Consider the following 17,327-nt stretch of genomic DNA (forward strand, 5'->3'; position numbering starts at 1 on the left):
GCGTGCGGGTGTGCGTGCGCACGTGTGCATGTGTGCGTGCACGGTGCACCACAGGATCGTTACACTTTGTTACTGTAGCGCTGTGCTTCTTTCCACCACGTTTATCAAAGAAGCACTCTTCCTGCCTTGATAGTTTCCTGAAGCATAATTTATCTACTCCATCATGCCAGGGTGACGCTTGCCAAAAAGAACAGAAAGTAGGCGGGTGATATATCTACATTCTACAAAGTGAGATATCCCTTAACTAGGCTGGACATGAGAGGCTGCCAGAATGAAAGGCTTTGCATCTCGTCCAGCCTCTACAGTAGCCTACATCACCTCAAATACAGGGTCTGTGGAAAACTGTGTGACTTGTATGTTGTGTTCCAAGGGTTGAGTCACGAGTTGTAGCACTTTTCTCTGAGAGAATAGCAACTGTCCCTCGGCTCACACGCACGCACGCACGCACGCGTGCACACGTGCACGTGCGCTAGGCATACATGGCTTCGCTGTTGACCTCCATCACTGCATAATAAAGTCCCTCCATTGATCCAGTCCTGCAGCCATCCATCTCAGTCTCACCAGGTCAGTGAGCTATGAAGATCTGGATCAGGCCTCTCAATAACATCATTACCACCAGCACTATGAAGATCTGGATCAGGCCTCTCAATAACATCATTACCACCAGCATTATTCTCTCCATTATCATTAACGCCAGTCATTTTTCATCCACACTCACACTGCCAAACATTGCTGCATCCTTCAGAACAAATAAGCAGCACAATCACCAGATGACCCTAAGGAGAGATCCAAACCACAGCACATTGACTGAGGCTATGGTCACACTGGCCGCCACAATCTGAATTTGTATCCAGATTGGTCATAAAAAAAAAAAAAAGGATTGTGATTAGATGATTTGAAATGCGGACACAAATCTGGGCATTCAGATGCTGAAGCCTAATTTAAGGGGTTTTCACATCAAGCTCTATCCTATATCCTATTGAAGTATATGTACTACAAAGAGAGAGGACTGCTTTTCCTCTCTCTATAAAGCTCATAAACAGACGTAAAGACTTAGACTAAAAAACACTCAGGCAAAAATACGGAGAATGAAGTCAACAGCAAACAGGCAGATGAAGAGGCAGGCACAGGCAGATGAAAGTTGTTCTGGAGTTCCATTTATTTTCAGAGAGTACAAGACATCAGATCATCGACACCATGGACCAGAGACTACTAGCACAGATAGACATTTTCAGTAGAGTCTTTATACAGCTCAAGACAGATACATCAAAGGGAAATGCAAAGGTGGTCTCAACCCCCTTTACCAAATTGTCAACATGTCTGTGTCCAAATAAGGTAATGGTCACCAGGAAGCACAGAGCTAGGAGGCACAATAGGTGTCCCAACATGTAGCAGGCAACCCCCAACCATGTGTTTGGTCACTGGCTATTCTGAGATTCCTAACTCTGTGTCATGACATGTTTACCCAGCTGAGAGACAATGTAATGTCACACTATACTAAACAGTTATTGAAGCTATATTAATGTGAATTGTGGTTTCAGATACCACACTATCCTATAAAGAAACCGAGCTCTGCCCGTCACACTCTCTGGCAAATTAATTTTGAAACTGGACAGATTCAGAATCAATGTGTGACCTATTGAGACCTGTATGACAACAGAAAAGAACCTGATCAACCCGCACCTTAGAAATGATGGGATACACAGAAAAACGACTTATATTATCCAAATAGGCTATGAAGGTGAACAAGAAACACAGTTGAAGATGTTGACGTAGTTCTCGGATATGGATTAGTATAACTACTATAACTGTAAAGATTGTATATATTTTTCAGGATTAAAATTAAAAAATAACAAGCTCAAAACGTGTCGCTTCTCGCTGTGTTTCAAGCTTGTAGAGCTGCTATTTTGGATACTTTTGTGTGACGCCGTATGGTTTATCTTAAAAGAAAATCGTAATGCCCTTGCATTACGATTTTCTTTTAAGATAAATAATAAAAATAAATGTGGAGATAAGACTACCCAACAGCAATGCTATGTTTTTCAGTCTGGACACTGCAGCCTAATTTAAGGGGTGTTCACACTATGCACTAAAACTATAAAGATATTTGGTGAGCAAAAATATGAAGCATTACTCACGCCTATGTCTTTACGTCGTTACCACAGCGACCAATGCACATAGTTTGACAATGACCGAATGCACAAATCCGATCCGATGACATTGTGGATTGCATTTGCCTGCCTAGTGCCTACAGTCTGAACGAAAGCCTGTTGGTTCTGTTGATCAGATGAGCGTGGCTGTTCTTCCTCCTGTGCAGGTGAACATGATGACTCTGGCGGAACACATCATAGAGGCCACGCCGGAGCGGATCAAGCGGGAGAACTTCTCCAGCACGGACACGGTCCCGTTGGACACCAGTGGAGTGAGCAACACCATGAACTGGCTGGCCAACTACCTGGGAGACGTGGAGCAGCTGCCCAGCATCATCCACCTGCGGTGAGGATGGAACGCTTGGTGCATCTGTGGCATTTTACATTTTAGCTTCTCCCCACTTCTCAAAAAAGAAGACGTGTTTTGGAAAACTGTTTATGACATTTTTAGAATGGGCCTTATAGGTCTTATTCTGAAGAGAGAACAAAAAAACCCATTTGTTTTTTCATGGCTGTAGTCAGATAGAACAGGCCTCAGCCTGTTCTATTTTCTAGTCGACGGGAGACACAGACCACCAAAATCTATACGCAACCCACCCAGGCATTGATGAGTTTAACCTTGTATTGCAGTGTGTGTTTTCACTTGTTCTACAATTATCTTTTGAGAAACAGACAGAGGTACATTTTATTCAAATTTGCACGTATTACTAGTTGGAGACAGCGGTGACTTGAAGAGCAAAAATATGTACAGTATGAGGAGAACAACGTAGAAAATTACCCTGTTGTGACGCCAAATTCAAGATTCATGTTCACTTGCTCAGCTTTGCCGGTGTAACAGAGAGAAGATAGAGAGGGGGGCTATACCTGTAGATACTAACTGGATTGAATGCATATAGCTGGTTGACATGCATATAGCTTAAGTTTAATGTGATTATGGCAGTAAACCAAGTTTATGTTTTACTCAAAAGTCAGGTTTTGCTTTTAATTAGCATTTGCATTTCCCTGGTGGTCTTTAGCCTGCATGCATAAAGGTTCCAATGTTTTCTTCCCCCACAGATCTCTGTACAGCGAGCCCCTGACCCCATCCTCCAACCCCAGCCTCAGTCCAGGGGGGTCTCCGCTGAGAGAAGCCCCCCTGGAGAGGTCTGCCCTGCCCTCCCCGGCGGACTGGAGCGAGTTCATCAACGCCTCCAACAGCAAGGTGGAGCGAGACCTGGCCCAGCTGACTCTGTCGGACCCCGAGCAGAGAGAGTTGTACGAGGCCGCCCGCCTGGTACAAACCGCCTTCCGCAAGTACAAGGTACAGGCCAGCTGGCTCGGGTGTCATGTGACGCGTGTTCACCCGCCTCCCGCTGTGGGCGAGGTTACGCTGTGTTAGATTTATAGGACGCGTATGAGGGGTTTCACTTGGCATTAACGACGGATGACATGTGCCAGCAGGGGGACATGCCGACTGGTTCATCTGGGTGTGAGCTTCAGAGGTGCAACGCAGAATATCTCCCTTTCTGGGAGATATTCCACAAATGTTCTATCCACATTAATATATTTTTGTCTCCACCTCTGTCTGTGTTTCTCTCCTTTGTATATACAGTACTGTGTATATATATATATATATTTCTTTTTTTTAATACATGTAGCAACTCTGATAAATACTAATCTATTTGTATGGTATGAAGTTCAAAGTCCTCTGGCCCTGTGGTTTCAGCATGGGAACGATGGCTTGAGCGGAGCATGGCCTGCACTGCCCCCCATACACCCCCCATACCCCCGCTCCGATTAAAACTGATTAAGCTCACCTCCTTTTCAATATCTCTCTCTCTCTCTCTCTCTCTCTCTCTCTCCCCCCGTGTAAGTCACCTGCGTTGGTTGCCGCTGCTGCCTGCCCTTAATTAGCACAATACACACACTGCCAAGTCCCGCGCTCTGCCCGACCCCCGTGCCTCCCCTCGCTACCCCTCCCCCCTGTGGCTCCTTTTAATGAGTTTCCGTGTATCAAACTGTTCGCTGTCATTCACATCCTCTCTTGTTGTTACCCCTCTGCCGGCTGGCTCTTAGGTGGACGGCTGTCTCTCTCTCTGTCCCCCCACCTGCCCCCACCCCAGCCCGGCCGGCACAGAGCCCAAAGCGGAGAGTCTCACAGCCGCAGTGCAGCAGCAGCTCCCCCAACTCGCCTGGCCCCCTTTTGGCCTCCAGCGAGGCCTGGAGTTACGTGGGGCTAAGGGCGGACACCTTCCAGGGGTGTCGTGGGTCAGAGAGCTGACAGAGGCTTGTCATGACCTTTTGTCACCTCTGACCTCTCCCCACTCTACTCTCCCCACAGGGGAGGCCACTCCGAGAGCAACAGGAAGTAGCCGCAGCCGTTATCCAACGTTGCTACAAGAAGTACAAACAGGTAGGTTCCAGTGGTGTACTGTAGTACATTTACTCAAGTACTGTACTTAAGTACAACAGGTATTTGTTACTTTACTTGGGTATTTCTTTCTCAGAGGCAAATGTTGTACTTTTTTATACACCACTATAATTATTTGACAACTTCAGTTACTTGACTTTGCAGATTTGTATTATTAATACAAGTAAAGATGTCGAATACAGAACTTTTACCTGTAACAGAGTATTTCTATGTTGTGCTATTGCTACTTTTTAACACCACTTATTGACACTGAGTTGATCTGAATTCATGAGTCTAGTCTAGTCTAACTTAACACTCCCTGAAAGTGGTTTCACAAGCTTGTTCCAAGCCCAGGCTGATCTTATGTGATACTAGTCCATGATTCACAATCTTTCACTTTTTTCTGTTTACAAGCTAACATGGATAGCCTTGAAGGTAATACCTTTTCAGTGTCCTAGATCACACTGTCGACAGCCATTATATTTGACCAGACTAAAGAGTATTGCTATGTCAAAGCACTTTTTTTGCACGCACGCACGCACGCACGCACGCACGCACGCACGCACGCACGCATGCACACACACACACACACACACACACACACACACACACACACACACACACACACACACACACACACACACACACACACACACACACACACAGAGTACTCTTGAGTGTACAACACATTAACTGCCTGGTATTAAGTAATTATTTACCTGCTTTACTGCCAGAATCTTTACTCATCTTTGGAGATCCACAGATTATTTTAGTTTTTAACGCGGATGTAAACAAAGGATGTCTCGTTGGAAAGACGAGTATCTTCTTTCCGCCTGAAAAAAAAAAAAAAAAAAAAAAAATATTATCTCTCATCTGCAGTTCAATACGACTTGTTTTCACCAAAAACGCAATCTTGGAAAATAAATCAGAGATAGAAGCATTTTTATTAGTGTTGGAGTGGACGGGCTGGAGTTTTTTCTCGGAAAGACAGGATCATTCATAGGTTGGCAAAGAGTGCACTCTAGCCCGGCCCGATCACTGAAAACAGGAAATAACGTCAATGGTGGTCAAACGGTGGTCAAACGGTGGTCAAACGGCCCAATCACTGAAAACAGGAAATAACGCCAATGGTGGTCAAACGTTGGATTGGAGATGACACCATTTTTGTCAGTGGCAGTCAATGTGTTAAGTGTGCGTAGCTGTGCGTGTTTGTGTGTGTATCCCTGTGCCTGTGAGGGAGGGTTTGTGTGTGTATCCCTGTGCCTGTGAGGGAGGGTGACCCGCTGTTTCTCTCTCTCTCCCCTCGGCAGTATGCACTTTATAAGAAGATGACGCAGGCCGCCATCCTTATCCAGAGTAAGTTCCGTAGCTACCATGAGCAGAAGAAGTTCCAGCAGAGCAGAAGGGCAGCCGTGCTGATCCAGCAATACTACCGCAGCTACAAGGAGTTTGGCAGGCTGAAGCCTCACCGCCACGGGGCTACCGCTGCCCTGGTGCAACACAAACTGAGGTATAGACACACAGCAGGAGTACAGTCAGTATACTGCGCTGTTCAGAACAAAAAAAAAAGGAAACTGCTAAAGACAGCAAAGATGTCCTCACTGAAAGAAGTTGTACTGTATAACCTAGGGGTTCACAAACTTTTTCATGTCAGACCACAGACCCCCAATTTGAGAGGATTTAGTCTTACCCACTTAAATTCTACTGGTCCCCCAGGGCTCTATTTTAGGTCTGCTCTTTTTATGGATGTACTGTTCTTTGTATTTTCTGTCATAGAAGCACTCTGCTCACTAAGAGGCAGGATCAAGCTGCCAGGAAGATTATGAGATTTCTACGTCGCTGTCGCCACAGGTAGGCACATGCACACACACACACACACACACACACACACACACACACACACACACACACACACACACACACACACACACACACACACACACACACACACACACACACACACACACACACACACACACACACACACACGCAGTACGCACATGCAATGCACACACATAACAGGCATATATGCACGCACACGCGCAAACAGGGTTTGTTTTAAAAAAAACAAAAACAAAAAAAACAGTGGGGTTCAGTCATTTTCTTTGTTGTACAAGAAATGGCCAAAATAGCAGATCTTCAAGCACACAACATGTCACATCGAGATGCGTTGTGTGCTTGTAATGTGGACTCCAGGGTTAATAACGTATATATTTTGTTAAATTGTGATATTATCAACCATAAATACTGATATCATACAGACAATCTACATTTCCCAAAAGGAAATGCATGTATGTGTATTTAATTAAGTCCGACCGGAAGCAGAAAAATTGTGACCAGGGTGATATCAAAAGCAAAGGCAGGGAAATTGAACACTGCCTATGAATGCAGACACGCACGCACGCACGCACGCACGCACGCACGCACGCACGCACGCACGCACGCACGCACGCACGCACGCAACATAAGCTAGCCATTCTCCTACAGTACTTCATATTGTAACTGTAAATGGTCTTTGAAAGTAGAGATACTCACATCTTCAAACTATTTTCCCTTCATAACAGTCTTCCTTTTAAATGTTTGTTATCAAATTCTGTGAGATAAAAGGCTTGGACGGGTCACGTCTCCACGAATGTGGACCCCCCCTCTCCTCCTCTCCTGTCTCTTAGCCCCTATGTGTCCTCGACCCCTCCCCTCCCCACAGTGCCTACCATGTGCTAATAGCTGTCTGGTATTGTTTTGCTGTTTATGCCAAAGCCCATTGGTGGACCATAGACTGTTCAAGCGGGTGAGTGCAGCCTCAGCAACTCACCATCGTGCTTCTCTCTCTCTCTCTCTCTCTCTCTCTCTCTCTCTCTCTCTCTCTCTCAACCTCTCCCCCCTCTCTCTATCTCTCTTTCTCTCTCTGTCTCACTCTCTTTCTTTCTCTTTCTTTCTCTCTCTCTCTCTCTCTCTCTCTCTCTCTCTCTCTCTCTCTCTCTCTCTCTCTCTCTCTCTCTCTCTCTCTCTCTTTCTCTCTCTCTCTCTCTCTTGCTCATACACTCTCTCTCTCTCTCTCTCTTGCTCATACACTCTGTCTCTTTCACTTTCTCCCTCTCTTTTCCTTCTCCTCTCCATCACTGTTGCTTGATGCCTGCTTGCATGATGGCTGCCAACTGGAGCCACAGGGTGGATTGAGGCGCTCTGATTTAGAGCAGAACTTAATCTTTATAACTAACCACTGCTTATGAATGACAACATGACTGCCACACTTAACAGGCTCTCTTCTCTCCCTCTTTCTGGTGCTCTCTCTCTCTCTCTCTCTCTCTCTCTCTCTCTCTCTCTCTCTCTCTCTCTCTCTCTCTCTCTCTCTCTCTGTCCTCGGAAATGATTTTCAGTTCCATTTCTGTTCATTTGTTTTCGTTTCTGTTCGTTTTGTGTGAGTATGAAGATGCCGATTCAAGAGAACTGCAGAAGGTTCTTTGTGTCATATTATATGTTTTTATTCTGTTGCATGATAAGTGGTGACGAACTCGGGCCTTGCTGTTCTACTCTTCAGGCATGCTATGGGCCGGCTGCTGTCCGTCTATCTGTCTGAGCGGCTGGTTGTGTGTCCTGTTTCTAGCCACTCAACACACTGGGAAGGGAGACTGGTGCTCCTTGTGTGCTGTCAAACGATTCATAGTGTGGATGTATGTTATAGGCGAGGCTTCGCTAAGATCCGGACGCACTGTAAACAGTTCAATGACGTGTTGCTAATTGCTATAAACCATAAGTGATGCAGGTTTTTATGAACCAAGTTCAGAACAGCAGCAATTTTTTTTTTAACCTATTAGTATTATTTGAACAAGTTATGGAACTTAATTGTATCTTTATGTTGTTGCTGTTAACTTTCATGTTATTTCTACCGTCTACTCTTAAATGTAACGTTGTCCCAGTCTTTTCTCAAGGAGAAAAGCCTAAAGAACTACGGTTGAAAGTGTCTATATGGCAGGACGTCCATTGTACGTATACTTAAACCAATCTGAACAGCATCAACGACACTTCCTTGGGCAGTACTTTCTGTGCTTCTGCGTAGAGTAGACCCTTTCAGCAGCACTCTAAATGCATCCATATGATCGGGGGGTGGTTATTACGCTGAAACCAATATAGGTTACTGTGCTTTCGGGGCAGTTTGGGACGCTTCCTGTAAGCACCTCTGCCGTCTGACGGCATACAGGCAGGTTCGTCGCTGCGATGTAGGTTACAGTGCCGTGATAGCATGTAGGTCACCATCGAAAAGCAAGCAATAGAATCCCCCCTCCTCTGCCTCCCCCCGCTGGGAGCGTGGAGCAGAGCTGCAATGGATTCACACCTCCAGGGAACACGAAAAGGAAGCAGCACACAGCCATACAGATGAAAACACACACGCGCGCGCGCACACACACACACACACACACACACACACACACACACACACACACACACACACACACACACACACACACACACACACACACACACACACACACACACACACACACACACACAATATGCCATGAAAGTATTTACCTATGGGGTAGTGTCACACATCATGGTAGTGGATATATTACATATACAGAAAACAATATAGCGTTTATTCGGCATGCAGGCAGACTGCATTTGGCTCAAGCGTTGTTTTGGAATCCTTTCTCTGCCCTAATATAGCTTGCCAAACCAGGTCTTCGTTTTCTTTTGTAGAGTGCCAAACAATGCATATTATATGCCGTCGAACATTGCAGATGTATAATCCAGCCTAGAGCGTGTGTCAGCCAAACAAATATGCGCTGAATGTCTTGGGAACAGGCCTATTTTCCTTTCCACTGGTTGAACGCGGCGAGAGCGGCACAAGTAGCCGTTGCAAACTTTGAGCAGTCTTTTCTTTTGGGGCAAATAGATGGCACCATTTGGTTGTTTTTGATTGCGATAGGATTTCTCAGAACATTGTATTGGAGGAATGTAGCTGTTATCAGCTTAATAACCTACTTACTGTCTGGTACCTAAGTAGGCACTGTTGTCAAATTGATTACGCTGATCAGTGTTGGTTATTATGGGCCTGATTCCTAGTCCTAATTCTTGGGAGAGCCTGTATCACTCGGCCATATATGAACATTAAGTATATTTTTTAATACTTAATCTATCGGTGTGGTGGAGTTCTAATAAACATTGACAAAACATTTTCTTCGCAGGCCAGCTCACGTTCCTGATAACCTGAGCTGTCTTGATTGGCTCCCGTCACCTGCTGATGTTGAATGGTGCTGATGCTGGCGTCGTCGCGGTGACGAGCTTGTCGGTGTCGTCGTCTTGTTTGTTTGTCTTTGGGTCGTCCGAGGGAAGCGCCGTCCGTACTCACGTCACGCCTTGTCTTTCTGTGTTTCAGAGTCAAAGAATTGAAAAGGGCCAGGGCACATGAGACCCCTCCGAAGAGCCCCCTTGCAATGTGACATCACTCTCCTCCTGACTCCTCCTCCTTTTCTTTTTTCCGTTTGTACCCGAGACATTTTACAAGAGAATTGAGCAAAAAAAAAGGGAAAAAAATGAACACCGACACAACGTCAATGAAAACACTGCGATGATGATTGGTCCTCCGGCGGTGTTCCTGGTTCTATTGTTACATACATGTACAACAGCATTTTTCTTCACGTTATCCTTTCTTCCCACTGACTTGATTTCAGTTGGAGAGTTTGGCAACTATGGGATGATAAACAATGGGGGAGGGTGGGTTGGGGGAGGGGTTTGGGGGGGCGGAAGGGGGATGCAGGACATTGGCTTCATGGCATTTTTTGCACTTTTTCATGGACCGCTTTGTGTGTTTTTTTTGTGGCGTACGCTCAGGCGTGGCGTCTGGGAGGTTTTGGAAGGGAAGAGGCCCAGAGGATCTCACAGTGCAGACAGACGGACAGACAGACAGAGGACGTCAGAAGATAGAGGAACCATACCGAAACAACTTGGGCTCTTTAAAAACCACAACCCTAGAGTCCCTATCCTGGGCCAACATTCGCCGGCCGAAATAGCAGATCTACAAGCTCATAATGCATTGTGGAGCTTGTAGATTTACCATTTAGAGAGGAAATAAGAAAGAGAGGACCAAGTGTAGAGCCCTGCGGGACGCCGGTCAACTACTGTAGGGTTTAAGTGGTTTTAATTGTATTTCATACGTTTTTCTGTTTGTTTTTTTATGTGACTAATTGACTCATGTTTAGAGGGAAATCTTTACCAAATATTATCGGTAATTTGCTGATCCATAATTGCACACATCCCAACTTGTGTCCACACCTGCCACAGACGAGCGCAACAATTCTTCTGTCCCACGGCTCCGCCCTGCCAGGCTGTCCAGATGGGCGGAGCTACGCATGAATGTAGGCGGAGTTTGACTTAAGCAGAAACAGGCAGACTGCCTCTTTTTCTTTACCGCTGGCATTTCTTAGGATATGATGTTATTTACCATTTGTATTCTTACTTTATTACTTGAATTTCTTACCAACATATATATATATTTATTTATGTATATATGTTGACCCGTATCTTCAGAATTCTATGCTGTTAAATTTCACCACAGCAAAAAAAACAAAAAAACAAAAACAAACACATGACGACTCTTGCCAAAACTCTTCGCCTGTGTGCTTGTAGATCAGTCTGCCGGCCTCTGATTTTTCAACTTTTTTGTTTGTTGTTTGTTTCTTCTTGTTTAGTGCCCCCCACCCTCACCCCAATTCACACCCTACAATTAATTAATGTATCACCACATCGTCCTCTGTCCTTTAAAAAAATAATGTAGTTCCTTTTTGTTTGTTTCGTTTTGGGATCATTTCATTTGATTGCTCCTCTGGAACCTATACCTAGAGGGGAAAAGTTGCCTCTTTTGTGTTGTATTGATTATTGATTACGGTCATGAAGGTTATTGCTGTTCTTTTTAAACGAACTTCAGAGCCTCTGAGGGCTTTTGAGGACGATCACATACATTGCCTTGACGTCTTAGAGATTCTTCGAGGGGTCACTAAGCTAGTCCCAAAATAGGGGTTTGACAAATCCATATTTTTGACAATTGAGCGGTTTCTGTATATAAAGAAGGCTGAAAGTACGTGGGAGAAAAAAAACATTTACCCAAAGGGGATTGTATTTTAGAAATATATTATTTTATTCATTAAAAAGGGGTCAAAAACAGGTACAAGACAAAAACAGAATATTTGTATAGTTTTGTTTGAATGCCTAAGAAGTATGGTTGTATTGTTTGTATATAGTGTAAATACCTGGGATTAAAATGAGCTATGTGCATGAAAAACATGAACAGAGTCAAAAGAGAAAAACAACAACAAAACAGTAGTGGCTATGCTCTGTAAAATGATTAAAACTATTTCACTATAAGAGTATTTTATTTTATTTTGATTGTTCTTGAGAAGAACATTTTGCTAAAGCATGACCTTATTGCAATATGAAAAAACTACAAAAAAAACTACAACAAACAAACGAACATACTGTAGAGTTAGGACAAATCTGCAAAATTATCTTAAAAAAACAAAAACAAGTATGGTTATGTTTACATTTTTCTTTTGGGCTACCAAGAATCTTTTGCCAATGGTGCCAAGTAATGTGAATGCTACTACTGCTTAACAAGAGAATTAAGTTACATTTCTTTGCAGAACAGATAATCATACAGTAGAAATTTCACACTATCATTAAAGACCATTTCCCCCGATTTGTACTTGGTGACACGTCATGTTGTGCATTGAAAACAGCAAATTGACAAGTTCACAATGTGGTGCGGTGCGACACGATGTGAGCTTGTAGATTGACTATTTTCAGTCTGCGACACCAGCGATAACTAATTATGAATGGGGCTTTAGATCACAGTATAGGCCGAGGATCACACAACACATTGCAGAGAGGGAAATATTTATATAACAAACAAAACGGAAACAAAAACAAAAACCAAACATTGAAGTCTCTAGCGTCTCCTCCATTCTCATAGAGAACCTGGAACATTCTTCTGCCATTACTGAATTTGTGCTTTATTTTATGACTTGACTGAAAATGGAATGTGTCAATGAGACAGTTTTGTATGATTTTTCAAAGATTGTAAATGGCAGCCTTGCCCATGGTGACCCCATAAAACTATTTAAAAGGTCTTTGCCCTTGCTTATTAAATGTAGGAGCAGACCAACAGATCAATTTGCTTCTTCAAATATGCTGCCACAATCATTGGATTTATCACTTGGGTTTGGTCACTTAAGTATAGTTCTTATGTCCATTTCCTAACACGGTATAGACCAATAGCAAACTCCCTGGTCCATTTCCTAACACGGTATAGACCAATAGCAAACTCCCTGTCCATTTCCTAACACGGTGTAGACCAATAGAAACTCCCTGGTCAAGGCTGTCAGGGTCTGTAATGACCTTGTTATCCATGTTAGAAAAAGAATGGTCAGCGTACATAAGTGACAGCTAAATTAAACATTCTCAAAGTAAGTTTTCAAAACATCTAGAGGGTAATTCAGACTGCTGCCATTATTTTATAATGCTTATTTTATGCTCCACTGTACGACAGTTTATAAATTAGGCTTAAAGCGGTTTCATCTCATTGCGAATCTTTGGTCTGAACTAGGATTAAGGTGCTAAAATGATTTTGTCCTAAGGGAAAGTATAGAACTTGTCACTCTTGTCAGGATCAGTGAGCCAAAGTTCAATAAGTGGGTTAAATCATGTAAATGTATAAAATAGTGCACATATTCTTTACTCCTGAGGAGTAAATAATATATGGACTAAAAGATGCTTTGAAAGCGTGAAAGCAGTTTGAATGAGAATGCACATGTTAGCCACTTGCCTGTTGGGTGCAAATTAATATAACAGAACAATGACAAAGTGTATTTTCTATCCAAGTAATGACATTTAATCATTCAGCCAAGGTGCAAGTGACACTGAATAACTTGTTTTGCTATATTTTGTTTTTTACACAATTATTGCCATGTATACTTTTTGTATTGTCATTTATTTGTTTTGTTTTTCTCAAATTCATTATTGTACTGTAATGTACGTACTTTATCAATGGATGGACTCCTTTTTTTTTTACACCGACCTGACATGTGTAATTTATTTATTGAGTGTTTATGTAGGAAGTGCCTAATCATAATCCCAATCGCACAACAAACTTCGAATTCATGCGATGTACCTGCATTTGTAAATGTTGTTATAACAAAAAGGAAAAATCATATGAATTCACACTTCTGCATCCAGGACATACCATTGCTAATTACTATCACCTTTGTCACTCACCAAAGTCACAATATGGTGTTCCCCGTTCAAACCAGTATAACAACCACAGCATTCCAGCTTGTCGACATGCTTCGTTCCTTTTCCTCTCTTTTTTATATAATTTCTGTATTTCCTTTGCTCTCTTTTCTACCTGGAACTGCTTGTTAAAACCACAAGAATTAGAAACGCCACTACTGGAGTTTGTTGCCTGGCATTCATCCTCTAGACTGTGGTTAGAATGCATAGCTGATGCAGTGCTGAGGCAAAAGGGGAGAGAGGTTTTATTATGCTTGCATGGGTAAAATAGTTAACTGGGTGACAGAACTGCACCTAAAGCATGCTTATTTTTCCTAGAATCGGTAGTCAGATAGTTAAAAGACTTTACTGTTCTGTAAAACGAAGAACGCCTAGTTTGACGTGTCACAGAACTCAGAAAGAGGGAGGGTATGTTGGGGCCCCGCAGGGCAGAAACCCTACAAATAGAGACAATGATCCAGTTAAGCAGTATTGACTGATGTTTCCATGGCAAAGCATGAGGACAAGATTGTGTTTAGAGCAAGTTTCTACTTTTTAGACTTTTTCAGTTCTTGTTTTTTTCGTTGGTTCATTTGGATTCGATAAGTGTGCTCCCAAGTTTTTTTTTTAACACCTAGACATGACTTATGCGCATGCGCGTGGTGAATACCCAGGCATTACAATACTGTCTGTGTCGGTCAGAAAGAATGAAATACTGTAGAACAGTACAATAGCAAGACTAGGTGAGGGTGACACACTTAAGAGAAAAACAAACACAGGCACAACACACTGTGCGTCAGCACACATGCAGACATGTTAAGGTAGTTAGTCAGTCAGTTAGTTTCATTTAGGCCCTAAACTGAGCAGCAGAAAGGTCAGGTTCTTTACCTGACTGATGCCTGATTTATACTTAGTTGTACGATGGTGTCACTCGTTTACAAATGGCCAATCTCAAAGCTCTCTTTGTGCCGCAGATGCGACAAGTTGTGAGCTTGGACATTGGCTATTTTCAACAAGCCTCCGTCATACAATGAAGTATAAAAATTGGGTTTGAGGGACTGGTTTCACCTCCCTTATGTAATTTACTCAGGGTGCCAAAAGGGGGAGGAGGAAACAAAGCAGTGAGCAGTGCTTTCTGGGAAAGACAAACAAATCCACTACTGTGATACTGGACCGAGTCGTTACTCGTTATATAATATCAATTCTCTCTACTCCTCTCGATAAGGATTAAGATGAATAATAACACAGGTGGTGCCATGAAATAAATTGTTTGTCCTCATCATAGCTCACTTAGATAAGGGATGTGACCTTCTTTTATAAAATCCTGTCAAATGAGGGCAATATCACAGCAAATTGTTTTTCATCTGGGAATACATATCTGATGTGGAGGGCATCAGCAGGTCTCGTTAAACGATAAGCTCACCTGCAAATCTAGTTTTTACTGCCATTTGTGATTGGGATGACGGGTTTGCTGACAGGCACGTACGCCTCATTACTGTATTATTGATCTTGTGACATTCTGCTAATTGACCTGGGAATCTGCCTTTCCTCCTCTTCTTTTGTCCAAGCACCCAAACCAGAGAAAGGTAGGCACAACAGGACAGCAGAAACAGGCCGGATCTCACAACATAACCCACTCGTGGACACAGAGCAATAAGCATTATTTTTCTGGAGACCTAATAGACCTAGTGAAGTTTAAAAACGATTGGACACATGTTAGTCGACTTAACTCTTATGCAAATGCCAGTGTTGCAAGACAAAGCATTCTGTAGTTTATGGACAGCAATTATATGGCACCCTTTACCGAACTGCACGTTTTCATCAATTCCAAAACCGAGAAGAAAAATAAACGGCCCTGCTTTGATACAAAGACTATGGGTCCTTGACACTTTGCATGTGAACTAGTGTAGATCTCTTTTCCTCTCCTCTATAGCTCTCTCATTCTCTCTCTCTTTCTCTCTCTCGCTCTCTGTCTCTCTCCTTCTCTCTCTGTCTTTCCCTGTTATGTGATCCTATATTTCTTTCCGCCCACCCTCTCACCCCCTCCCCAAATACTTTCATCTCCTCTCGGTTCTCTACCTGATGTGTTTTGCTTTTCTCTCCGTTCTCTCCCCCTCTCTCGTTTGTAAGTTTTATTTTTGTAATTGTGCATGTACAAGCGTCACTGACTCGATGGATATGTAAAAAAAATAAATTTAAAAAAAGTTATAAAAAAAGAGATTTCAGCTGCTGAAGCCATGCAAAACGTTTTGAAATGCCCTTAAAATATGGAAGATGTTTTCTGAATGCTTTATATTCTTTCTGCTGTAAAATAATAAAAAAAAAATGAAAAAAATGAAGAAAACTCTAAACGAAAGCTTGATTATTATTTGTATTCCTCTATGCATTGCCATAAGAACAGCTTGGTGGCACTAATGTCATTCATATCCAAAACCGTCTCATCAAAATGTGGGTAGCCTACACACACTCATTAATAAGGCTTTTTCATGTAGGCTACTTGTACTTTTTTGACAAAATTCTTTATCAGTAATTCTGCTTTCACTTAAGTAGAAGTAAAATTTTACTGATCTACTTCTAGAAATAATGTAACAATCAGGAGGATATTCCATCTTTTCTTATAATGAGGAAATACATCACTAATTTGGAGACGGATTGGATGACCATACTGTATGCAAATGCAATTAACTAACATGTTGTTGCTACTCAGAGAGTCGGGGTAGACTTTAAACTTCAAAGTTTTGTACATTTACTTTATAACTTTATATGTATACTATAGTAGCCTCGGTACCCAGGCTTTTATTTTTGTTTGCAGTGTTCTATACCGGGGAGGAGGGGGGCGAGGGCATGTGGTCAGTTCCATTTGTTTTCTATACCGGGGAGGAGGGGTGCGAGGGCATGTGCTCTCAGGTGGGCAGGTGAACCAATAGGATCCACCACCTGTTCTATACCGGGGAGGAGGGGGGCGAGGGCATGTGGTCAGTTCGCTGAACCAATAGGATCCACCACCTGTTTTCGACCGACACTCGCCCCTCTAAACCAATAGGATCCACCACCTGTTCTCGCACCTCTAAACCAGAAACCACACAGGCTGGGCCAGGCTATATATGTAGTGGGAACCCCTGATCTTAATTGAGTACCCCTGTCTAAATACTATTTTCTGAGTGAGAGTACTTAAGGAAAAAGAAAGCGAGCTTAATGTGTTCCAAATAAACGTTTTAATTTCTATTCCCAACACAGCATTGACTTACATTATGTAACATTACACTCAGTCAGACATTAGACAGCTATAAACAGTTGCAACAGGTGTTTACATAATACAAATTGAAAAAAGTATCTTGTAACCTCCTCAAACGAGATTCTTCAGACTTTCACACGTTATTGTTTTTGTGGGAGTATGTGTGTGACGTTGTGTGTGTGTGTGTGTGTGTGTGTGTGTGTGTGTGTGTGTGTGTGTGTGTGTGTGTGCGTGTGTGTGTGTGTGTGTGTGTGTGTGGGGGGGATGTGGTGTGTCTTGTATATGTCTGCAT

At 42.9% G+C, this 17,327-nt stretch overlaps 1 protein-coding gene across 1 annotated transcript in view; it reads left to right on the top strand.

Moving 5' to 3' along the window:
* camta1a (calmodulin binding transcription activator 1a) overlaps positions 1 to 10,219 on the top strand; it is a gene marked incomplete at its 5' end in the record, with an annotated part of 199,574 nt that extends 189,355 nt beyond the window's left edge. The window contains 8 exons of the mRNA XM_079515023.1: positions 2,318 to 2,496; positions 3,207 to 3,450; positions 4,471 to 4,542; positions 4,954 to 4,974; positions 5,850 to 6,049; positions 6,319 to 6,390; positions 7,297 to 7,327; positions 9,917 to 10,219. Coding sequence (XP_079371149.1) covers positions 2,318 to 2,496; positions 3,207 to 3,450; positions 4,471 to 4,542; positions 4,954 to 4,974; positions 5,850 to 6,049; positions 6,319 to 6,390; positions 7,297 to 7,327; positions 9,917 to 9,949 — 852 coding nt within the window. The 3' untranslated portion in view covers positions 9,950 to 10,219. The remainder of the gene's footprint in view (positions 1 to 2,317; positions 2,497 to 3,206; positions 3,451 to 4,470; positions 4,543 to 4,953; positions 4,975 to 5,849; positions 6,050 to 6,318; positions 6,391 to 7,296; positions 7,328 to 9,916) is intronic.
* Positions 10,220 to 17,327: the final 7,108 nt, after the last annotated feature.

This window comes from Electrona antarctica, assembly GCF_951216825.1.
Source record: "Electrona antarctica genome assembly, chromosome: 2".
Taxonomy (NCBI): domain Eukaryota; kingdom Metazoa; phylum Chordata; class Actinopteri; order Myctophiformes; family Myctophidae; genus Electrona; species Electrona antarctica.